The sequence below is a fragment of the Eschrichtius robustus genome, chromosome 5, assembly GCF_028021215.1.
Source record: "Eschrichtius robustus isolate mEscRob2 chromosome 5, mEscRob2.pri, whole genome shotgun sequence".
In the NCBI taxonomy this organism is placed as follows: domain Eukaryota; kingdom Metazoa; phylum Chordata; class Mammalia; order Artiodactyla; family Eschrichtiidae; genus Eschrichtius; species Eschrichtius robustus.
Window position 1 is genome coordinate 25,600,786 of NC_090828.1, and position 26,962 is coordinate 25,627,747.

The following is a 26,962-nucleotide window of genomic DNA, read 5'->3' on the forward strand; positions in this document are numbered from 1 at the left end:
AGCAAACAACCCAATCCTAAAATGGGCAGAAGATCTAAATAGACATTTCTCCAAAGAAGACATTCAGATGATCAAGAAGCACATGAAAAGCTGCTAAACATCACTAATTATTAGAGAAATGCAAATTGAAACTACAATGTGATATCACCTCACACAGGTCAGAATGGCCATCATCAAAAAATCTACAAACAATAAATGCTGGAGAGGGTGTGGAGAAAAGGGAACCCTCATGCCCTGTTGTTGGGAATGTAAATTGATACAGCCACTGTGGAGAACAGTATGGAGGTTCCTTTAAAAACTAAAAATAGAACTATCATGTGACCCAGCAATCCCACTACTGGGCATATACCCAGAGAAGCCTATAATTCAAAAAGACACATGCACCCCAGTGTTCATTGCAGCACTATTTACAGTAGCCAGGACATGGAAATAACCTAAATGTCCGTCAACAGAGAAATGGATAAAGAAGATGTGGTACATATATACAATGGAGAACTACTCAGCCATAAAAAGGAATGAAATTGGGTCATTTGTAGAGACGTAGATGGACCTAGAGACTGTCATACAGAATGAAGTAAGTCAGAAAGAGAAAAACATATTGTATATTAATGCGTATATATGAAATCTGAAAAAATTGGTGTAGACAATCTTATTTACAAAGCAGAGATAGAGACACAGACAAGACACAGACGTAGAGAATAAACATATGAATACCAAGGGGGAAAGGAGAGTGGGATGAACTGGGAGATTGGAATTGACATATATACACTATTGATACTATGTGTAAAATAGACAACTAATGAGAACCTACTGTATAGCACAGGGAACTCTACTCAATGCTCTGTTGTGACCTAAATGGGAAGAAAGTCCAAAAAAGAGAGGATATATGTATATGTATAGCTGATTCACTTTGCTGTATGGTAGAAACTAACACTACATTGTAAAGCAACTATACTCCAATAAAAATTAAAAAAAAAAATTATTAGCCGAGTACCTAATTTGAATGTAAACTATTCTAGGCTGACTTGATACCTTCTAGTCTTCAAATCCTTTTTATGTTTAAAGAGACACAATGTATCCTATCTGTTTCTCTATTTATATTGTGCTAAGAAAAAAATGGACTTGCATTTTAAAAATAACTCAATCTTGGCATGTACCTTGCATATAGTCACGATTATATTTTTAAAGATGATACGGTCTGGAAATTGAATTTTATTTTAAATCATGAATACCGTATAACTCAAGACTAAATATTATCTAGTGACCTCAGAAGGGAAAATATTAATAGTATTTTATTATTATTTAATAATAAAGCTTTATTAATATTTTTGTTAACAACACTTATTTGCTCATTGTCCAAGAGTGTTGCACATTTATTGAAATTACCTCTATTAAAAGCTTATTGAAAGTTCCATAAGTATGTTTAAATTTATGCCTACAGTGTATATGGTTGACCCTAAGTTTTAATTAATATATTAGTTCTTACAAGGACATACTGTCTTAAACTTTAAAGAATTATTCTTGACCACAGAAATTCAAGTTGGCTTAGCCAATTACTTGGTTAATGCTTCCCTCTGGTTGAAGATACACTGTGTTTAAACATAAAAGATTTGAACCAATATCATGGTATCAGCATAGTTGAATTGTGGTATGATGGGGCCTGGAAAATAATGACTATACTAATTTAAAAAGCAGTGCAAATTAATTCACACTGAATGTATATTCTTATTTCAAAATTATACTTTAGGAATATTTTAATATTGATGCTATATCTTTATAAGGTAACCCCCTCTGTGGTTACTTTTTTGAATAATGGTAAGCCTGTTCTCCACCCTAGTACCATCAAAAAGAAAATGGGTCTTGGGCTTTTATTTTTCTCATTTTTACATTAATAATTTACAAAAAAAAAAATTATACCACAGGGAACTTGGCTTATTATTTTGCATTTGAAACATAGATTTCCCTATTCACTCTAAGAACATAACCCTTAAATTCACCTTCTAAAGGTTAAAGTCTTTTTTTCTTTATTATTTTGACTTTTTAATAATTCTTGTGTTTAGGTCTTCTCTTATATTATTACCACTTTGGATAGCACAAATACATATGTCTTAGCATAGAAGTACTAAGTGAAAAACTTTTAAAATTATTTTCTTTATAACTAAAACCAGCTGATATTAAGAAAAACAGGAAGTGGAGGTGTTCTGCTCAGGAATAGTAGACTATTTTTTTTTCTTCCTTTCATTTTAATGTTAAAACTGGCCTTAGAAGACATTTTTGATGTCAAGGCTAATAAATTAAAATTTGAGATTATTTTTTACATGTAACCTCATATCTGCTTCTGTGTTCCTTTGGGACGATACACTTAAAAAAAATATTCTTGTATAATCTATGCATCCCTGTATTATCAGTATCATTATCCTCATTCAAATGATTGAATTGTTTACTCAGAAATGCTGTTATTTAGCTAACGTTGTACTTTACCCAAACCCTGCCAACTTTATACTTTCCCACAATGCACAGGTCCTGTTCGAATATAATTATTTCTCTATAGGAAGAGAGAGCTTTCAATGACTAATATAAATATTTTACATTACTTCAGAAATAATAAAAATCCTGGACACACACCCACAATATTAAATAATATAGACAAATTAATATGTGCTCAATACTCCCTAGTACTTGCCTTTGAAAACTAATTCTTAAACAATCACCTTAGAAAATTAATTCTTAAATCAATCTGAATTTTGATACATAAGAATATGCTTTTTTATTTCATTTTATTTTTAGTTGCAGAAAAATTAGATAATATTAAAGCTGAAAAGAACCTCCAACATTAATTAGCCCAGTCTTCTAAATTACAAATAAGACAATTGAAGTTCAAAAATCAGAACAGCTTTCTCAAAGTTGTGAGAAGTTGATGATATCATCCAAGTCAAATATTATTATTATATATTATTTCAATGTTTTTTCTTTTTCTTTTTTTTTTTTTTACTATTCAAAGCCTTTTTCATGTACACAAATTGAACTTGATAATAGTGTAAACACCTTGAAAGCAGAATGCACATATGATCCACCTTCAGGTAATGAAAGCAGAAAACAAAGTTGCCGAGTAACTTGTAACATGTAACAGGTGCTTGAAAAACATTTGTTGATTGAATGACAAAATATGGAACTTCTAAATTATTTTTTAAGGTATTAATAGGTCAAGTGTTTAATCAAATTTTGTTTCTGGTCTAAATGTTGTATGTCTTAATATAGATTTAATGTGAATTTTTTTTCTCCCAAGGGTATTTGGGTCCCTGAAGGAGAAACAGTGAAGATTCCTGTGGCTATTAAGATTCTTAATGAAACAACTGGTCCCAAAGCCAATGTGGAGTTTATGGATGTAAGTACAGACAGCAGGCAATCATGTTTTTATCCATTATTAATAGACTGCTTTTAGAATTAAAAAAAAAAAAAAAAGACTCCAACTTCAAAGTGTCTTCTCTGGAAATGGTATAATCTTAAAATTAAAGGCTTGAGCAAGGGTCAGCAAACTTTTGCTTAAAAGACCAGAGAATAAATATTCAGGCTTTTCCTGCAATGTGGTTTTTGTGACAACTACTCAACTCTCTCCTTTTAGTAGATAAGCAGCCATAGACAATTAAAAAAACAAAAGAAAACAAAACACAAGAATGGGCAAATGGGTATGAATGTGTTCCAGTAAAACTTTATTTACACAAGCAAGCTAAAAGACAGATTTGGCTTGCTGACCAAATCCTGCCCTCAAGGGCCATTTGTTTAACCACTATGCCAGACTGCATTTGAGAGTAGTGACGATGATTTGGAAAATTAATCAGACTGCTTTATTTTATTGTTGTTATGATCTATTTAGTTGAAAACATCAATCAAGATTAGTTTTGATAGTGAGTTAGTTGCTGTTAAATTTAAATTAGGAACCCACTAACTCAGATAATTACACATTGAAACTTGATTTTTTCAATTCAAATTCATAAGACAAGACCTTATAGGTAAAATGCTCCAACTATAGAATAATAGGAGTTCTGAAGAATGAAAGTACTTTATAAGGTCAATCAGAACTTTAAGATTTCCCCTAGCAAAAACTGTAGATTGAGCTGCTCAGCAAATATCAGAAGGTACAACAGATGAAACTATGTATGTAGCGTGCTGTTATTTTTTCACATTCAACACAAGATATCTTGCCAGGGGTACTGTCAAAGACCCATATGTATTCTTTCTCTATCTTTTAGCATAATGTCTTCAGTAATAAGAATGATTTTGATTTTCAAATGACCTTCATATGAAAACATATGCACTCTGATTTTTAAAAAGACGAATTGCTATATTTTTCTATCCTTTTCTCTTGTATGCTCTTTTGTAAGTTTTATAGGAGCTCAGTTTGTGGTGCTGGATCATTTATTTGGGTCTAATGCTATACTCGTCTTATATAGGGCTACTTTTAGTTTAACAACTTACTTGTTGTTATACAATAGGGCTGATAATTTAAGTGGGACCAACCTGTTGCTCTGATTGGTTGGTGCAGATGCCAAAAGCTCTGTCTCTGTGCACCAGTGCCGAATCGAACCTCGGAGACAGAGTTTGAGTGAAGAATAGCTTTATTGCTTTGCCAGGCAGAGGGCGACAAAGCAGGCTCTTGCCCTCAAAACTGTGTGTCCCAACCCCGAGGGTTTAGTGAGTTTAGTGAGAAGTTCTATAGCAATGGTTCAAGGGTGGGGTTGCTGATAAGATTAGGGTGTGTGCAGGGCCTCCATTCCTTTAATCTGGCCTCAGTTGGTGTCTTGAAGAGCTTTTCTGGTTCCTTAAATCTGGAATGAAGAATGCTAATGATTTCCATTTGTTGGGGGTTTTAGTTCTGTAAAGGGCACAAGGATATTGTTATTTGTATCCCAGGACCCTATTGTTTCTTGGCTTCTCCTTCCTTGTCTCTCCATCCCCTCCCTTCCCTGATTAGCAACTGTTTGAACCTGCCCTTTGGAACTCAGGGAAGGGCACGGAGGTTGAACAGAAAGGCTCCAGAGCCCAGGAGCCCACAGAGTCCCACTTGGTTTCAGTGCTGTGTCTTAACAGTTGCTAAATATTTTAAATATGATTCTTGCTGCATATCTATCAACACATATCTAATAGACATTGAGTCCAATAACTAAATAATGTTCCTTCTGCCGGTCTCTAAAACTTCTGACGCTCTCTACAGCTGGTTCAAATATTAAAATGTAAAACAAGCTTTTTTCAGTGATGTCACGATCAATTTGATCTTGATCATAAGTATAAATTTGTGAAGGGAACTTTCAAAGAAGTAAAAATGATAAAGAAAAAAGACCATGAGTAAAAACAGTGTAGGTTAATATGTAAAACTGATAGAAAAAGATCTTGTCCAGTCTAGACAGCAGCCAAAGCTGAACTTCACAAGAATGCTAATAATCTCTGCTGGAGGCTTGGACAGCCATTTTTGTCATATTTCCATGGAAACAGACTGGCAAAAAGGGGTTAAGAGGCTACAAAATAATCACCTAGGAAAGAAGCTCTGAAAACCTCACCATGATTTTGAATGACTATTTGAAAGCTCCTAACCCCGTCCATTTTTTTCTTTTCCCTCATCTGAAGTCTATTCCCATGGAAACAGGAGTGGGGATGGCAGCTTGAAGTTACAGATTTCTGCTGAAATTTAGATGAGGCTCTGATTGAGCCATGAAAGGCATCATTTTCCTAGATGGTTGATGGATCTGGTGACCAACAGACTCTAAAGAGTCTGATCTTCTTAAAAGTGAAAAAAAAAAAAAAATTAGGGAAAATATTTTGACTGCACCTTTCCTACCTGGTGAATAACTGCTAGAAGATTAACAGAGTGATGAACTGCTATTGGCAGAGTTTCAATAAATATCAAGCAGAAACACTTCTTACTATTTTCTCAACTTTTAAAACATTAGGATAGCTTCACAACAATTAAAATACTGCTGAACCGGAAAAATTAATGGTGAATTCAGTATTTCAAGTAGGCTGGTATAACTTTAACACAAACATATACCTACTTTTCATACCTACATTTTTACCTCATCTATTATGTGTGAAGATCATTATAAGTGCTTAAATAACATATCAAACCACAAAAGGTCTATGTTAGCAACATTATTTGCAATTTGGACCTAAGAATTGAGTTGAAATCGCAAATATTCTCAGCGTTATTAAGTTAAAAGTCATGTTTGACATATGTCTTAGTTTGGGCTCTTCCAGAAGCAGAAGCTGACCCTGAGACATGGATTTGAGTGAAAGTATTCATAGTTTATTTTGGAGGTGAGGGACTCATCAGTAAGGGAATATGGAAATGAGACAGGAGAATCAGTAAAGTCAGCTGCCATCATGAGTGACTGGAGCTTCTTTCCATTGGAGAGACTCTGGCAGCCAGTGTAGGATGTACACGTCAGAGTTACTCTCCTTAAAATTTAAGGGAGATGATGAAAGGACTCCAGCTGTCAGTCACTGGTTGAGGGCAGCTGGGAGAGAAAGACATTTATTCTCCTGCATGTGCTCCCTGCAGAGTGTGACAAAACAGGCTTCAGTAGCAAGAGAAAGCCATTGGGCAAAGAAAGGCAGGAGGAAGTCAACTAAGGTACAGCACTATGGTAGAGTGTTCCAAGGGTAACGTTCAAACTAAAATAACTGCGACCATGCCACATGTCTCTTTTGCAGACTGGTTATGTGTGTATTAGTATTAATATGCAAGTGTGTGCCTCTATTTTATATCATTTTATAGGAGGAAAATACAGCTTCCAAAGACAATGGAAACTGCATACTTTTATTAAGCATTAGACCTTTTTGCTGCCCTCCCTCCCTGCAACTTTACACTTAGGGTAGAATATTCCCGATTTAATAACTACTACTAGGTTTATCAGATATAGCTGTGACTCACTTGTTACAATAATGACAAACATGCAACAACTTAATACTAAAAACTCACTACATCCACTACTTCTATTGATATCCAAGGGCAAAGGAAAGGACTTTTATATTTCCTTAGAATTTTTACCATAGGCAAAAATAAATAAGGAGCAATTTGTGTTCTATTAAATGCTACACTAAAAGCAAGAGAAGGAGGATTTGGTCACAAGGCTGTTACTCAGCTCACCTAAGTATGTCTAATGGATTCATAATGATGATAATAACACACTGCTAGTGAGTGGCCAGTACATTCTTCATTCACATAAAGGAAGATCACATTGAACATTAAGAAAATGACTCTAAAGGTCCACCTTCTTAAGAAGAATGCCTACATTTATGCACTTTCCTAGTTCTTGCTTCAAATAGCACCATTTCATTGGGAAAACGCAGGTGTTTTTTGTCTCTTTTTTTTGTTTTTAAATTCATCAAATGATACACAACAGATACCTAAAAAATGATGCTGTTGAGCAAGATTCCTGGAATTGGGGACCCTGGTCTGGTCTAATCAGACAGGATCTTGAGTTTATCTGAGCTTCCACTACTCTGTTTTTTGTTTGTTTGTTTCCCCTGATATTTAAGCCCACTACCACTTGACATTATTTTATTTGCCTAGGAAGTGCATATGTCTTTAAATGTTTTACTTAATTTATGTTTTCTTAGAAAGAACTAATCTAGGATAAAAGAAATGCCATAATTATCCTAAGTTCCAGTGACTGATCAATAATACTTCAGGTTAAAGGTAACTTGAATCTTCTTGGCTTCAGTTTCAGCTTCACCACCAAATCAACCACATAGTTCATGAAAAGGTGCTGCAAGGAAAGGTGTTTCAGATCAGCCAAACTTATTGTGTAAATGGTAATTTTCTTATTAAAAGAAAAATAAGCAGTTTCCTTCTTCCTATACAATAGGAACTTTTATCTTACACAACAGTCGTTTTATTATTTTCTGAAGATGTGTCCATTGTTTCTGTTACTCTTCTCTATATTGTCTTTATGATACTCAGTGTCTTAGTGGGAGCTGTTTCAACTCTAGTTGTTGCCATATTAGTGGGGGGAGACAAACAATTTTTTGGTAAGGTTTACATTTTCTCCTAGATTATAGCAGACTTACAAAACAATTTGAAAAGATATTTTGTTCTATAACATTATTTTCACATCACAATATTTTCATACATACGGCTTCACATAGTTAACAATAACTCTTAGCTAGATCCTGTATTATACTAATAGTGGATTTTTTTTTTTTTAAAGGAATTCCTTTATTTTTATTATTTATTTATTTATTTTTGGCTGAGCTGGGTCCTCGTTTCTGTGCAAGGGCCCTCTCCAGTTGCGGCAAGTGGGGGCCACTCCTCATCGCGGTGCGCGGGCCCCTCACTAGCGCGGCCCCCCCCCCCCCCCCGTTGCGGAGCACAGGCTCCAGACGCTCAGGCTCAGCAATTGTGGCTCACAGGCCCAGTCGCTCCGCGGCATGCGGGATCCTCCCAGACCAGGGCCCGAACCCGTGTCCCCCGCATTGGCAGGCAGACTCTCAACCACTGTGCCACCAGGGAAGCTCTAGTGGATTTTTTAAAATGCGTATAATTTAATTAAATTATATCTTTAGGCCTAATAGATTTTGCTAATTTGCATATATGAATACAATTCATTCATTTCAGAGGTGAAAAACATAAAATTCTTTTTTATTAAAACCCACTACTTAGATGTCACAGGATTCTATACTGCTTGCATGATTTTGAAAAATTGGTTAACCAATCCTTTTTACCTTAAGAAAAACTATTGCTAAAGTAATTAAGAAAAGTTTTGGATAGTTCCTTTGTTTTTAAAAATAAAACAATAACTTCAGAAAGAGATTCCAAACTCCATTAGAAACAGAATTTAGTCTTCCAAAACTCTACTAAAAAGAAAAGAAAAAAAGTACCGGTAACTAGAGTAAATCACTTCTGTTATAGTTATTTCATTGGCCCTGGTTCATGTCCTGTTAGTTGTAGAGAACTCGGTCTGAAATGGCATCACATCTGAAATCACTCAATCAAACACCTAATTCTCCAACTACATTCTCCTGTCCCTCTAGTTCTTTTCCTATAGTAACTACTTGAGAAACATTTAACCCTTTTTGATGTCTCCCATTCATTGACTCTTCGCTGTTTCTCACTATCCCTCAGCTGCCCCCTGTCCTCGCATCCCTTCATAACAATCTTGAATTTGTGAACCATCTTATAATCACATTCTTTTTTTTTTAAATTTTTTATTGGAGTGTAGTTGATTTGCAATGTTGTGTTAGCTTCAGGTGTACAGCTAGGTGAATCATTTATACATATACATACATATACATATATCCAGTCTTTTTTTTTTTTTTAGATTCTTTTCCCATATAGGCCATTACAGAGCATTGAGTATAGTTTCCTGTGCTACACAGCAGGTTCTTATTAGTTATCTATTTTATAAATAGTAGTGTGTCTATGTCAATCCCTATCTCCCAATTTATACCCCCCCCCCACCTTATCCCATAATCACATTCTTAAAAATCTTCAACTTTCTTGCTTCTCAAAATCATGCTGGCAAACAATCCTAGAAATACTAAAATTTCTCAGTGCTACATTCTAGACCTCTTTTTAATATACATGTTTTATAGAACATCTCACTAGATTCTCAAATTTCATCTCTAAGTCTATTTTATGAATCTGACCTCATCTCCATCCTTGATATCACCACACTGAAATCTCAGGGGAAGCTCAAGTTTAACACACTCAGAATGTACCTTTTCATCTTCTTTTCTTAATCTCTTCTACATTTAATCTTACCGATTTAAATAATGTGTATATTCATTTACTTTATTGTACCCATCAGAAATTTGGGATTTATCCTTAAATGTCACAACCCCTCAAACTACTCATTACAAATTCAAGAGAAAATGCTTTGATTCTATGCCAAAAACACATTTAGAGAGCATCATCTTCTTTTTGTATCCCATTGCCACCCTCTTAATCCAAGCCATCAACTTCTCCAGCTTGAATTATAAAAAGAGCTTCCAGTTTGATCTCCCTGTTTTTTAATACAGTGTTTTCACTGAAGCAAAATAAAACCTTTCAGTGTTTTCACTAAAGCAAAATAAAATATTGGACCCTTGGCTTCCAGGGTTCCTAACTATTCTTCCAGTCTTCTTTCTCTTCACTGACTTGCTTTCCACTCCTCTTACAAGCCAAGCACACCAGTCAGTGCTTTTCCCCAGAGTTTCCTTCTCCCGGTTACACCGAATGAACTTTTGGTTATCATTATTTTCTCAGCTTAAGTAGACTTCCTCAAAGATACCTTTCCTGACCCCTTAATCTAAACTATAACCTACTAATAACATTCAGAAAAAAAAAAAATTGTGCATTTATTGTGATTGTTATAGATTTATTTGTCCTAGTAATCACTGTAGAATCCCACTCTTCATCACTGGACTACAGGATCTTTGATGACAGGGACTGTCTGTTGACCCCACGTCTCGTCTGCATCTCTAATGGCAAGTGCAATACAAGCATCTGGTTAGAAAGCAATAAGTACGTGGTTAATTGACTGAATAATTTTTCTATTTTTAAAGGTTGTTATTATTCCTCCCTTAAGCCTTCTCTATTCCAGACTAATTGACTTAATATTTCCCTCCAACAGTCCTGTCTCTATTTACTTTATTATACTTTAATTTTCCTTACATATTTATATTGTTCATCTCTGATTTATTTCTACAAAATAAATTTATTAAATGTTTTGAAACCAGAGCATCAACATATCGCTGTGGAATAGTCCTTTATATTGACTCTGTAAGTAGGTCTCAGTGTACCCTCTGAAAGCCCTTTGAGAAAGAAAACCCCTTATAGACTTTCTATGTGTGCAAGAGGCCAGTAACCTCCCCTAATGGGGATCTTCTGAATGCTTCCCTGTGAATGTTTCCATTATATATGGGAGGCACCTTGTCTACTGTACCAATATTTAAATTCAGTGAATGGAAATCAGTAGTCTGTTAAAGGCATTGCTTTCCGTATTGTAGGCATTTTCCAGCTCTCTAAACTCCACAATTTGGGTAGTTTCATACATGATTAGAGGATGTATTGCTGTGCCACCATAGAGCTGGGAGAGAATGACACTGATCACGTGCAGTTCCTGACTCCAATCCAAGCGGTATTTGCTAATTATGACAGTTTAGGAAAAATCCCCACTCAATTTGACTGCATCAGTAGGAAGAGCTGTTTACAATATGAAGATTGCTCTTAAAATTCAGGTAGAAAGCTTTTGCCCACAGGGCAAACATAGACCAGGAAATAGAATTTCCAGAAAATCAGCAAATAATTTGAAATATATCAAACCTTGACATAGATGGTTTTGTTAATGCTTAATTCTCTGCTTGTAGATTCAAAGATATAAAATATTGTTTCTGTAAGAGGAAAGGACGAACTGAATAAAATCCTGGTTTATATTATGTGGCATAAAGTGATTTTATTTATTCATACAGCAGTGATTTTGTTCAGGAAATGAAGACTTAATATGCTGTGATATTTGCAATAGCATACACACACATATATGTAGATATGTGTATCTACATAGTGGAGTAAATAAATATAAATGTATTAACTTATATATTAGTATTATGTATTATAGATATATATTACAATTATATTATTAATATAATATAAATATTATTATATATTTTATATACTTATATATTCACTCCACTGTGGTATATGGATAAATGGTAAATATACTCCATCATATTTTTCCAATGTGCTTTTGTAAATTTATTACACCACTGGGTAATCAACTATGAATGATCACATGCTTGGTATTGCTAAAATGGTTATACAGAAGTTACTACTTCACAAGGATATCTTGAACTTTTTTATGATCGCTTTCTCACAGTGATCAAAAGAATTCCTCATTCTACCTCCCACCACTGCTGTATTAGTCACATGTTTGTGTCACAGGCTTGTTTGCAAAGCATAGACTGTCAGAAACTAAACAGATTGACAGTATGTCTGGTTACACCCAAAGAATTTGTAATAGAAACTCTGTTGGTGTTACCTCCATCATCATCCTAGTTAATGGTTATTGTTAATGGTCATAGTAAGACAGAGAGCATCCCCAGATTGCTTGAGATCTTCAAGTTTCAAGATTAACCCTACATTCAGCAACAGGTATCGGTAATCCTGGATCACATATGGGTGATTCCCATCCAGATTAAATGAAGATATTATATTAACAAGGATGAGTTTGGGTACTGTTTTATTTGTACTAAACTGCAAGAGTTAATCTGTACAATGGAGTATGGTGGATTTGTACAAAAACTTTAACTCAATGACATAGCAAAGCCAGAGTGAAAAGGGATTGGTCTAGCAAGAAAGCTTAATCATGTTCCACCATGGATCAACTATTAATAGTAGACATATTTTTAAAACGTATTTTCTAGAGCCTAATGTGTAAAATTAAGACCAAAATTATAAATTATGAAGTAAAGAAAGAAATGATTCTTTGCATCTAGATTGAGCCAAAGGAGAGCCTACAGATGGTTATTAATATGCCTATTTGTGAGGAGAATTAAGCTTTCAGATAGGATTTAAATCATTTCTCTTATTCTGAAACCAATAAGGGAAGGCAGAGCCTGGGTTTGAACTGAAAGCTTTCTGGTTTCAAAGTCTACTGACTTCTCATACCATTACTCTGCCTCCTCCAAAAGATCTTAGAGAGAGATTCTTACCCTCAAATTAGAAAAGCAAACTGAGTGTTATGACTTTCTACAAAAACTGCAGACAAATCCTCTGAATTATACAAATTAAAAAATTCTGATGGATTGCCTAAGCATTTTAACCTCATCATGACCACTTCACATAAAATTATTACCATAGAGTCTATACTTCTTTGACCCCGTTAAAACAATAAGTTGTACTATACTTACTACATAAGTAGCTCGATTGTTATTTTTTTTTTCCAGTAAAGAAAAAGATATCCATATATTCTTTTGAACATTTCTAAATGCTGCTGCAGTTCCTAAGAAGCCATGTTTTTGGTGCTCACAACTTATAGTTTACATAGAGCTTGGCACAGTGTGATTAGAAATAAGAATGAATACCTCTGAGGTAGTAACATTGTGAGACCAGTTTGTCCCAGAAAACAAGCTATCAGCGAGGGCTCTTTATCTCAAAACTAAAAAGCTAGGGTTTTCTACAGTGATCTTTGCCACTGAAATTTTATCTAGGGTTTTGATCCACTTAACAAATTTAATCTATCCTCTCTGAACTTAAATGTTCCATTATCTGTTAGAAAATAATTAGAAGCTGTAAGCAGAAGTCTGCATATGTGGAATTCCTCAGGAGTCCCTAAGCTCATTGAAGCAAGGAGTTTGGCAGATACTGGTCAGCTGATATTGGGCCGACAGCTAATAATGGCAGGAAATGCTGCTTAGCTAGGTGAGAAAGTTAACTTGGGGAAAATGAAAATTAAACATTTGGGATTTACGGTTGGAAATAAATTTCCCTGTTTCATTTGTTTCCTGGTAAGAAAATAACCAAGGGAGCTAGTTCTTTTTTTCTTTTTTTTTTTTTGATAATTTATAATTAAGATCTAAGGGCCCACTTGATCTCAACCATATTCACTATTAACTTCCTTGTATTCCCACAAAGAAATTTTAGTGAATCGGGAATATGTTTGGTATAATGCATACAATTAATAGGTGAATCTGACCAGTAAATTAAAAATTGTCAGCTCTAGCAAGCATGTGGTAAATTAACGGTAGGAAGCATGTGTAAGCTTTTTGGGAAGGTTGCAAACACAAGAGGTTTGAGTATAAAGGCAGAAAAGGTTTTTTCTCTGGTGTTTAAAGCAATGAGCCAAGTTCCTTTAAAATGAAAATTTAATTTCAAAATGGAACACTCTTTCACTTAATGAGCGTGTTACTATACTCTAACAAAAAAGTATTTTATTCTTTTGCAGCTAGATGCTTCAAAATAAAATATTTTCTATTTTTCATATAACATTGATTTAAAAAAGAATAAATCTCAACCTACATTACTCTCTGTTCTCTTATTTTCTACTAAGTTTATAATGCATGTACTAAGGTGTAACACCTGAAGCCTGTGTGCTATTTTTGTATCCTCAGCAAAATTGTTAATGTCTTTTGGTTAAAAGCTACTTTAAACTTTGTAACTCCCACAATAGCCATTTACTGAGTAGTAAGTTTTCAGTAGATTTTTATTTTTAGTTTGGAAGGATGGGTAAAATATATTTACTTCATTTGTTTTTTAATAGACTTTTATGGAGTGCCTACCATGTGCAATGTCCTGTACTATCTATGTACTCCAAAGATTATAAAGATAACTAGGATGGCATAACCTTAACCTTAGTGAGATTTGTCTAGTAATACAGTAAATCGATAAAACAGAATGTTTCATCAGGTTGGAACAAAGAAAGTATGATAGGAGATTAGTATAAGAAAATATTATCATTAATGGTGAGTTTAGGGATCTTTTAAACTTTTCACCAGTACAGGAATACCAAAGTTATTTGGCATTCCATTTTTTTTAGTTGCATTTGTCTAAAATGCATGCATTTTCTGAAATAAACTAACCCTTGTTTCAACTTATTTTTTCTATCCTTATATATTATATACTATATATATTTATTTTGATATATTTTATGCCATATAAAATATATATATATGTGTGTGTGTGGGGGGGGGGGGTTTCCTTTAACCATATTGAGTGTGTGTGGTTTTGTTTGTTTTTTGAACTCTGTTTTAAGTAAGGAGAGGGTAAATTAATGTACAAATATTTTCTTATAACTTATTTAACACTAACTCCCTCACAGTATGATATTAGAGTTTAATATAGTTCTCAGATATAGGTGCATGATTCCTTATTTTAAACCCTGAAATTTCTCATTTCTAATATGCTTATTTTAAAAATATTTATAAATATTATATATATATTTTACTTAAAAACAAGATTTTTTCAGTTTCCTTCTTGATGGAATTATTACTTGTGGGAGTTAATTTATTAAGAATGTCTGGCTGTAAATGCTCACCCAAAAGAATGCCACAAATTATCCCCCATTTTATTGAGTTATAGGTATGAACATATTTTGAAAAGACTATTCTTTTTTTCACTTCTATTCACAGTAAACTCTCAATGTTCATGACAATATTTTCTAGTTGTTTTTGATAGCTATGAGTAATATCAACAGGTTCATTAAAAACAAACCAACTCTACTACTTGATAATCTAATTGTCATTGAACATAACCACCTATAGAAAAAAAAAATAGTTCTATTTCAAAACGAAATTCTCTTTTTCTCCTCAATCAGGTTGTATTCTTATAATATCTCCATATCTCTTTAGTAATCTTTTTTTTTTTTTTTGGTACAGTAAATTTGTACTTATGTACTTCTCAGACATTTGTAACTGTTAAAGAAATGTTACTGTTTACAACTGTGTATTAAGATGTTTATAAACAGTATGAAGATAATTGTGCTGGCAGAGTTTTCTAATGGAAAATGAGTAAAGGACTTTCCTAATAAGGCATAAAGTCTTTGCACTGCTCCTGAAGTAAACAGATTTGTTACTAACAGACTATCATCCCTTTAATGCTTCATCTGCTGTCCAGAGGAAATTAACCACCACCATCTGCATCTAAAAGTATCCAATTTAAACTGATAGGTTAGAACTGCAGCAGGGCAGATGTTGCAGTGAGATGGATAGTGGGTGAGAATTCTTATATTTCCCAATTTCAGATGTTCTACCTAAAATTACTATTAAGTCTGAAAATACCCATAAGCTCAAGGTATCCTTCCAAAGTCATTCCTCTGTATGTAGAACAACATACCATGTTCTAGTATGAACAAAGATGAAGTACAGACTGTTCCTCCAGTAAATTTAATATTTATCTTCTTATGAGGCTTATGCGTCATTGCCCATTTTTCTTTTAAATAAATAAATTTATTTATTTATTTATTTTTGGCTGTGTTGGATCTTTGTTGCTGCACGTGGGTTTTCTCTAGTTGCGTCAGTGGGGCTACTCCTCGTTGCGGTGCACGGGCTCTAGGCGTGTGGGCTTCAGTAGTTGCAGCACGCGGGCTCAGTAGTTGTGGCGAGCAAGCTCTAGAGCACAGGCTCAGTCTTTGTGGCGCACGGGCTTAGTTTCTCCATGGCATGTGGAGCTTCCCGGACCAGGGCTCGAACCTGTGTCCCCTGCATTGGCAAGCAGATTCTTAACCACTGCGCCACCAGGGAAGTCCATCATTGCCCATTTTTAATCAATAAATTATTTTCTCCCTTTTAGATTTAAACTTTGATTAGCTTGAACTTCTTAAAACAATGTCAGAAAAACAGAAAAAAAACAATTTACATAAAATCTGTTAACTGTGATCCAGGTGTGTTGAATAAGTTTTCTTTCATTCATCATGGTAATAAAGCAACAAAGACCATCAAACTTTAAAGTGTACTTTCGCAGAGAGACTTGCATAATTAATGCCAACTTTTCACAGTAAGAAAGTGAAAGCCTATGTTTAGGAACTTACTATTATTTAAGGATTTTCTTAGCATGACTCTTCTTCCCATTAGCAATTCAAATAGATACAGTGAAGTTTCAGTTTCTGAAGAGTAATGTATATGCCAGATTGTTATTATGTGGATAGTAAATGAAGGTTTTCAGGAGTCTCTGTTAGTAGTACAAGATATTATTTTCATCACCTTAAATGAAATGAATTCCAAGCAAGTCACTGTTGGTTCAAGGTTAACAGTCAGCTAATCAAGACTTGATGAAAGACAGTTCTGATATTTAAGTCAACCAAGCGGTCTGTTTAAAATATGTATTTGCCAGCTAAGCCATTTTTGAAGCATGATCCTATGTTATCTAACTGTCCTTTTGGTGATGAGATATTACATTATAAGGTCTCTTTGTGCCATGAGGTTGATAAGGCTGAATGTGAACACTGGCATACACCTAAACTATTTGACTTACAAATCAGCATTAGAGCATAAAGTATTCAGGGACAAGGGGCCTTGGTGAATTACTAAGTGATATTTATCATTTGGATTTCTCCTTCTCAAGTGCTTAAATTTAGGAACATTTCGGTGTTTGATAGGGAAGAGTGGCATAATTTCAAGGTAAAATTTACCTGTAAGTAAGAACAAAATCAGTCTCATATGAAACGAAAAAGAAACGTATGAAACAAACAAACAAAAATAGGTAGAAGCTCAATTAAGATTTGGAGAAATTCTGTGACCCACTATATTTATATAAGCCAACTCTCAAATCATGTTTCTGTCTCTCAGGGTGTTGATTACTATATAACACTTTACAGACCATAATTATATATTTCATTTCATCCCTGATAACTGGCATTTTTAATTTGCCATTGCAACATCAAATGACCTATGTATTAGACTATGAGGCTCCATCTGCAGTTTGTCAAGGAGAAAACATAAAAACGTTATAAACTAATGGATAACTGGAGAAAGCAGAAATTGTTTCTTTATAAATATGGTATTCTGTAATAGTTCAATCAAAAAGTAAACTAAATAAACCCACTTGAACAATAACGGCAGTCTGGTGGAACCCAAATGGCAGGAATACAGGTGTGCCTCAGGAATGAGCTGGAACTAGGAAATTAAAGGAAATTACAATCCCTAAGTATCCACAGAGAATTCTCTCACCTCAGTTTCTACCCAGCTTGTGGAAAGTGTCCCACTAACCTCTAGTCTAGAGAGCAGGGTTTAGGGAAAAGATTCTCACTGGCCTGTCTTGGGAGTATGCCTACGCCGGGATCAAATGAGAGGGTGGAGCGCCCTTGTTAAAGATGGCTGCTGATGGCCCAGCAGTTTTACCATATACGCTGCATAAACGCTAAGACTCCTAACAGGGAGAAGAGGTCCCAGGGAGGCAACCCAATAGGTGACTGCTAAAAGCGGTTAACACTTTTGGTTCAATCAAGGAAACCAGAAGAAATTTTTATTTTTTATTTGTTTTTTTTTGAATTTTTGGATTTTATTTTATTTTTTTTTTATACAGCAGGTTCTTATTAGTTATCCATTTTATACATATTAGTGTATATATGTCAATCCCAATTGCCCAGTTCATCCCACCACCCCCACCCAGTGCTGCTTTCCCCCCTTGGTGTCCATACGTTTGTTCTCTACATCTGTGTCTCTATTTCTGCCCTGCAAACGGGTTCATCTGTACCATTTTTCTAGGTTCCACATATATGCATTAATATACGATATTTGTTTTTCTCTTTCTGACTTACTTCACTCTGTATGACAGTCTCTAGATCCACCCACGTCTCTACAAATGACCCAATTCCGTTCCTTTTTATGGCTGAGTAATATTCCATTGTATATATGTACCCCATTTTCTTTATCCATTCGTCTGTTGATGGGTGTTTAGGTTGCTTCCATGACCTGGCTATTGTAAATAGTGCTGCAATGAACACTGGGGTGCATGTGTCTTTTTGAATTATGGTTTTCTCTGGGTATATGCCCAGTAGTGGGATTGCTGGGTCATATGGTAATTCTATTTTTAGTTTTTTAAGAAACCTCCATACTATTCTCCATAGTGGCTGTATCAGTTTACATTCCCACCAACAGTGCAAGAGGGTTCCCTTTTCTCCACACCCTCTCCAGCATTTGTTGTTTGTAGATTTTCTGATGATGCCCATTCTAACTGGTGTGAGGTGATACCTCATTGTAGTTTCGATTTGCATTTCTCTAATAATTAGTGATGTTGAGCAGCTTTTCATGTGCTTCTTGATCATCTGAATGTCTTCTTTGGAGAAATGTCTATTTAGATCTTCTGCCCATTTTAGGATTGGGTTGTTTGTTTTTTTAATATTGAGCTGCATTAGCTGTTTATATATTTTGGAGATTAATCCTTTGTTGGTTGCTTTGTTTGCAAATATTTTCTCCCATTCTGAGTGTTGTCTTTTCATCTTGTTTGCAGTTTCCTTTGCTTTGCAAAAGCTTTTAAGTTTCATTAGGTACCATTTGTTTATTTTTGTTTCTATTTCCATTACTCTAGGAGGTGGATCAAAAAAGATCTTGCTGTGATTTAGGTCAAAGCGTGTTCTTCCTATGTTTTCCTCTAAGAGTTTTATAGTATCCGGTCTTACATTTAGGGCTCTAATCCATTTTGAGTTTATTGTTGTGTATGGTGTTAGGGAGTATTCTAATTTCATTTTACATGTAGCTGTCTAGTTTTCCCAGCACCACTTATTGAAGAGACTGTCTTTTCTCCATTGTATATCCTTGCCTCCTTTGTCATAGATTAGTTGATCACAGGTGTGTGGCTTTATCTCTGGGCTTTCTATCCTGTTTCGTTGATCCATATTTCTGTTTTTGTGCCAGTACCATATTGTCTTGATTACTGTAGCTTTGTATTACAGTCTGAAGTCAGGGAGTCTGATTCCTCCAGCTCTGTTTTTTTCCCTCAAGACTGCTTTGGCTATTTGGGGTCTTTTGTGTCTCCATACAGATTTTAAGATTTTTTGTTCTAGTTCTGTAAAAGTGCCTTTGGTATTTTGGCAGGGCTTGCATTGAATCTGTAGATTGCTTTGGGTAGTACAATCATTTCCACAATATTGATTCTTCCAATCCAAGAACATGGTATATCTCTCCATCAGTTTGTATCATCATTAGTGTATAGGAATGCAAGAGATTTCTGTGCATTAATTTTGTAACCTGCAACTTTACCAAATTCATTGATTAGCTCTAGTAGTTTTCTGGTGGCATCTTTAGGATTCTCTATGTATAGTATCATGTCATCTGCAAACAGTGAACAGTTTTACTCCTTCTTTTCCAATTTGTATTCCTTTTTTTCTTTTTCTTCTCTGATTGCTGTGACTAAAACTTCCAAATCTATGTTGAATAATAGGGGCGAGAGTGGACATCCTTGTCTTGTTTCTGATATTAGAGGAAATGCTTTCAATTTTCCACCATTGAGGATAATGTTTACTGTAGTTTGTCGTATATGCCCTTTATTATGTTGAGGTAGGTTCCCTCTATGCTCACTTTCTGGAGAGTTTTTATGATAAATGGGTGTTGAATTTTGTCGAAAGCTTTTTCTGCATCTATTGAGATGATCATATGGTTTTTATTCTTTAATTTGTTAATATGGTGTATCACATTGATTGATTTGCGTACGTTGAAGAATCCTTGCATCCCAGGGATAAATCCCACTTGATCATGGTGTATGATCCTTTTAATGTGTTATTGGATTCTGTTTGCTAGTATTTTGCTGAGGATTTTTGTATCTCTATTCATCAGTGATATTGGTCAGTAATTTTCTTTTTTTGTAGTATCTTTGTCTGGTTTTGGTATCTGGGTGATGGCGGCCTCATAGAATGAGTTTGGGAGTGTTCCTTCCTCTGCAATTTTTTGGAAGAGTTTGAGAAGAATGGGTGTTAGCTCTTCTCTAAATGTTTGATAGAATTCACCTGTGAAGCCATCTGGTCCTGGACTTTTGTTTGTTGGAAGATAATTTTTTTAATTTATTTATTTTATTTATTTTTATTTTTGGCTGCATTGGGTCTTCGTTGCTGTGCGTGGGCTTTCTCTAGTTGTGGCAAACGGGGGTTACTCTTCATTGCGGTGTGTAGGCTTCTCATTGCAGTGCCTTCTCTTGTTGCAGAGCACGGGCTCTAGGCATGCGGACTTCAGTAATTGGGACATGTGGGCTCAGTGGTTGTGGCTCATGGGCTCTAGAGCACAGGCTCAGTTGTTGTGGCACATGGGCTTAGTTGCTCCATGGCATGTGAGATCTTCCTGGACCGGGGATCAAACCCGTGTCCCCTGCATTGACAGGTGGATTCTTAACCACTGTACCACCAGGGAAGCCATGTTGGAAGATTTTTAATCACAGTTTCAATTTCATTACTTGTGATTGGTCTGTTCATATTTTCTATTTCTTCCTGGTTCAGTCTTGGAAGGTTACACCTTTCTAAGAATTTGTCCATTTCTACCAGGTTGTCCATTTTTTTTGACACAGAGTTGATTTTAGTAGTCTCTTAGGGTGCTTTGTATTTCTGCGGTGTCTGTTGTGAATTCTCCTCTTTCATTTCTACTTTTACTGAGTCCTCTCCCTCTTTTTCTTAATGAGTCTGGCTAATGGTTTATCAATTTTGTTTATCTTCTCAAAGAACCAGCTGTTTGTTTTATTGATCTTTGCTACTGTTTTCTTTGTTTCTATTTCATTTATTTCTGCTCTGATCTTTATGATTTCTTTCCTTCTACTAACTTTGGGTTTTGTTTGTTCTTCTTTCTCTAGTTCCTTTAGGTGTAAGGTTAGATTGTTTATTTGAGATTTTTCTTGTTTCCTGAGGTAGCCTTGTATTGCTATAAACTTCCCCCTTAGAACTGCTTTTTCTGCATCCCATAAATTATGGTCGTTGTGTTTTCGTTGTAATTTCTCTCTAGGTATTTTCTGATTTCCTCTTTGATTTCTTCAGTGATCTCTTGGTTATTCAGTACATATTGTTTAGCCTCCATGTGTTTGTGTTTTTTACGTTGTTTTCCCTGTAATTGACTTCTAATCTCATAGTGTTGTGCTCTGAAAAGATACATGATATGATTTCAATTTTCTTAAATTTTCCGAGGCTTGATTTGTGACCCAAGATGTGACGTATCCTGGAGAATGTTCTGTGTTCACTTGAGATGAAAGTGTAACCTGCTGTTTTTGGATGGAATGTCCTATAAATATCGATTAAATCTACCTAGTCTATTGTGTAATTTAAAGCTTGTGTTTCCTTATTAATTTTCTGTCTGGATGATCTGTCCATTGGTGTAAGTAAGGTGTTAAAGTCCCCCACTATTATTATGTTACTGTTGATTTCCTCTCTTATAGCTGTTAGTAGTTGCCTTATGTATTGACGTGCTCCTATGTTGGGTGCATAAATATTTACAATTGTTATATCTTCTTCTTGGATCGATCCCTTGATCATTATATAGTGTCCTTCTTTGTCTCTTGTAATAGTCTTTATTTTAAAGTCTATTTTGTCTGATATGAGAATTGCTACTCCAGCTTTCTTTTAATTTCCATTTGCATGGAATATCTTTTTCCATCCCCTCACTTTCAGTCTGTATGTGTCCCTAGGTTTGAAGTGGGTCTCTTGTAGACAGCACATATGTGGGTCTTGTTTTTGTATCCATTCAGCAAGCCTGTGTCTTTTGGTTGGAGCATTTAATACATTCACATTTAAGGTAATTATCGATATGTATGTTCCTATGACCATTTTCTTAATTGTTATGGGTTTGTTTTTGTACGTCCTTTTCTTCTCTTGTGTTGCCCACTTAGAGAAGTTCCTTTAGCATTTATTGTAGAGCTCGTTTAGTGGTGCTGAATATTCTTAGCTTTTGCTTGCCTGTAAAGCTTTTGATTTCTCCATCAAATGTGAATGAGATCCTTGCCGTGTAGCATAATCCTGGTTGTAGGTTCTTCCCTTTCATCACTTTAATTATATCATGCCACTCCCTTCTGGCTTGTAGAGTTTGTGCTGAGAAATCAGTTGTTAACCTTATGGGAGTTCCCTTGTATGTTATTTGTCGTTTTTCCCTTGTTGCTTTCAATAACTTTTCTTTGCCTTTAATTTTTGTCAATTTGATTACTATGTGTCTCGGCGTGTTTCTCCTTGGGTTTATATTGCCTGGGAATCTCTGTGCTTCCTGGACTTGGGTGGCTATTTCCTTTCCCATGTTAGGGAATTTTTCGACTATAATTTCTTCAAATATTTTATCTGGTCCTTTCTATTTCTCTTCTCCTTCTGGGACCCCTATAATGCGAATGTTGTTTCATTTAATGCTCTCCCAGAGGTCTCTTCAACCTCTTCCCAAAGGTTGTCTTCATTTCTTTTCATTATTTTTTCTTTATTCTGTTCCATGGCAGTGAATTCCACCATTCTGCCTTCCAGGTCACTTATCCGTTCTTATGCCTCAGTTATTCTGCTATTGATTCCTTCTAGTGTATTTTTCATTTCAGTTATTGTATTGTTCATCTCTGTTTGTTTGTTCTTTAATTCTTCTAGGCATTTGTTTTTTAATTCTTCTAGGTCTTTGTTAAACACTTCTTGCACCCTCTCGATGTTTGCCTCCATTCTTTTACCGAGGTCTTGGATCATCTTCACTATCATTATTCTTTTTCTGGAAGATTACCTATCTCCACTTCATTTAGTTGTTTTTCTGGGTTTTTATCTTGCTTCTTTATCTGGTACAACGTCCTTTGCCTTTTCATGTTGTCTATCTTTCTGTAAATGTGGTTTTTGTTCCACAGGCTGCAGAATTGTAGTTCTTCTTGCTTCTGCTGTCTGCCCTTTGGTGGATGAGGCTCCAGAAGAAATTTTTATTTCAAACTGTATAGCCTATATTTTCTTTTTGCTTCACTTTTTTTTTTTTTTGTAATTCACTTTTCTCTCTGTAATAGAATTTTTTTTCAATTTCTTAGTTAAGGAAGGTGGATATAGGCAGATAGAAATAGATATAGATATATAATATCTATATAAGTAAATATAAATATATATTCACCCTATATATATATAAGGCACATAGCACTACAAGCTTATTAAAATAAATAAATAAATAAAGCCTCTTGCCCTACTGACTGCCCCCTGGGGGTCATGCTTTACAGAGATAATTTTATTAGCTATTTCTTCTGGTATTTCCCTCAATTCTAAAAATAGGCTTCTATTGCCATTTCTTATGTATCAATTTTAGATATAATCTATTGACTTTTAAATATGGAAAGTGAAGATTTAACATTTTCAGATCCTTTCCTAAACTTTGTTTCACTCATGTTCTCTGTATAGTATTTGTGTCATAATTTCAAATTATATTGATAATTTAGTTTTTTCAGAATTATTGCTATAAAGATGTTGCTCACTGCTGATAATCATTTCACTAAGAAATACTTTTTCCTAGGCATTTTATATCCCAATATCTAATATGTCTCAAACTTATGAACAGAATTCTCTGTTCCTCAAGGTTATATGCTCCAGGAAATCTATGTTACTTTTTTCTCTTTTTTCTTTTCTCTTTTCCTGAGAGAAATTCTTCCTTAAGAATTCCACTCTCATGTTCCAATCATGACTGGCATTATCTAGGTTTAAGACCCAGCTGCAATTCTCAGCCCTTCCTCATCATCTATAATCTCCCCTTGCTTTGCAGCTCAGTAAGACGCTTTAATTCCTTGATACCATACCTTCCTCCTTCTCGATTTAGTCTTTCATATTATGAATTATTAACTATGATAAAAAAGAGTAACTATAAGATATGAGGAACTCTATATGGTACCCTGGGGTGAGGAAGTGTACCCAATGAAGGATAAACTTGAAGGGGTTCAACCTTTGTTCCAGCAGATGTGGTTGGACCACCAGATACCAGAGAAGTCCCTGGTGTATCCAGGCTGAAGCTGATCTAGATTTGTTGGGCCATCAATAGGCAACAGGAATCCCCTGGAGTGCAGGCTGAGGAGCAGGTGACCAACAAGTGGTGGCATGGGTGGACTTGAAGTGGGAGTCTGGGTGTGGACAGAGGTCGAGGAAAGACTTTCAGTAGGAATGACTTCTCGGTGTGTGGTGTAGGCGTCTGTGTGCTGAGAAACCAGATTGATAGTTTCATGCACACTGAGTGGGGGGCTTGCCAATGGAGTCCAAGCAGGCCAATGAGTGCAAGCTCTATGGGGACTTGCTGGGTGAGTCTAGGCACCTGAGCAAACAGGAGATCTACAGAGCAGGCAGGCAATTCAGGACTCTGGTTTTCATGTCAAGGGGGCTATGGAAAATTTATTACCACACCCAAGGATTTAAAGTCATGGAGAACCAACTAGGTCCTGGGCCCAAGGCTGAGGAAGGCTCTATCAAATGTCCTCATACCCACATGACTGACTCACATATCAATACCCCAACATCTGCACACCCCACCCCTCCTAACCTGTGCCAGAAATTGCAGGAAGCCTCCTCCTCTTTCAACGTTCCTCCAGAGCCCTCAACTTAAAAGTTTAACATTATGTTCTCTTTGAAGGAGAAATACTTAAAGAAATTCAGTTCTTTATCACAGAGGTACATTTGTAGCTGAGAGGCAATAAACTGATAATTGACACAACATCCTCTTACTAAAAGCTTCCTGAAAAAGGGTGTGTTGTAGGGATAAGTTTTTGTTTTTTCTTTTTTTGATAATTGGTACATTGGAAATACTTTTTCTACCTCTCTACTTGATTGATACTTTTCCTGGGTATAAAATTCTGTTGATAATCCTTTTCCCTCAGCATTTTGCAAACATTTTTCTAATTTTTGTTTAACTTCCAATTTTGCTGTTGTAAAGTCTAATGCCATTCTGATCCCTAATTCCTGTTTTCCTCTTGTCAATATTTGACTCTTTTTTCTGCTAATTCCAAAGTTTTCAAATGATGAACCTTGAGACTTTTTTTTTAATTCATTGTGCTGAGCTCTTGAAGGACTCTTTGAACATAGAAACTTATATCTGTCAGTTTGGCATATTTTTCCTCCATGGCCTCTTTGGTAATATTATCTTTTTTTTTTTTTTCCCTGCACTTTCTTCTGGGATTCTTTTTAGTCAATTGCTGGACCTTCTGGATTGATTGTTTAATTTTAAAATCTTTTTTCTCAGATTTTCCAAATGATGAATACAATATATGTTCTCATGTGTCTTAGGGTGTTAGTTTTTGAAATGTTTTTGTCTGTTCCCTGAATTATCTCTTCCTGTGAGTTCTTTCTTTCTGTTTCTTTGTTTTCTGGTATAACGGAATACCATAGACTAGGAGTCTCATGAGGAACATAATTTTTTTCCTCAGGCTGAAAAGTGCAAGATCAGGGCACAGACAGATTTGGTATTTGATGAGAGCCCACTACCTGATTTATAAACAGCTATTCTCTTCTTCTTGTGTCTTCATAGACAGAAAGGATGAGGGAGCTCTTCAAAGTCTCTTCTACAAGGGCACTAATCTCATTCATGAGAGCTCTGCCTTCATGACATAATCATCTACCAAAAGCCCCACCTCCTAATATGTTGCATTGGGGTTAAGAGTTCAAGATAGGAATATTGAGGGACACAAACATTCACTCTGTAGCATCCGGTGATTTGAGTTCTCCTGTGAGCAAGAATATGACCATTTGTTTAAATTACCCACTATAGGACCATTTTTGCAGAGAAAATCTACCAGTTGTTTCTAGCAAAATTATACACCTGGCTGCACATTTTTGGAGATGATTACAAGTAGTTTTGTTCACTACATAGGTTTAACACAAACAGGAAAAAAGAGACCTTCTGTTAGTAAGGCTCTACTCCTCCAGTCTCCACTGTGCCTGGTGTACCTAAAGGTAATGTGTTTGGTTCAGTTTCTCCATTTAAAAATGTCTAGTTTCTTGCCAGAATGGAGAGAAGCAATAACCTGCTACTCCAAATAAGGAGAAGACCAGAGAGTCTAATTGTTCTTTATACAAATTTTAAATATTACTTCTGTTTTCATTTCCATCTTCCACCTTCACCATCTAGATGTCTCCAGTTTTTATACTCCCCCCCCACCCCTGCCAGTTTCTGCTGAATGAATTGGCTTTTATATCCCTGGCATCCCCCTTTGTAGGTATTTGCCATTTTGCTTTTTTAGTTTTACTACCTCCATTTCCCTGAAATTCATTAAGTTTTTTTTTTCATTTGTTGTTATTCCCTCTCCCATTCTCCTGGTCTTTCGGATTTGTATCTTTTTACTGTCTTCAGTGTAATTTTAGTGGAATCTTGGGAAGGAGCAGAGAAAATGCATGCACTTAATTTATCATATTAAACAGGAAGTCCTGTAAGGAATTTAAATCTAGAAATCCTAGAAGAGCTCCCTCTAACCTTGCTTTTTTTCAATAGTTTTTATTAAAGTAAAAATAAAAAATATGTACCCTTTAATTTAATCCATGTAATAATCTCATGCTATTGGAGAATGTTTCCCTCATAAGGAACAGCATTAGATATTCTTTTTGGGAAATAAATGATTGCT

General features: G+C 35.2%; 1 protein-coding gene across 1 annotated transcript in view; it reads left to right on the plus strand.

The window, feature by feature from the left end:
• The window catches only part of ERBB4 (erb-b2 receptor tyrosine kinase 4), a 1,107,258-nt gene that overhangs the window by 894,629 nt on the left and 185,667 nt on the right, over positions 1-26,962 (plus strand). The window contains exon 19 of the mRNA XM_068543793.1: positions 3,287-3,385. Coding sequence (XP_068399894.1) covers positions 3,287-3,385 — 99 coding nt within the window. The remainder of the gene's footprint in view (positions 1-3,286; positions 3,386-26,962) is intronic.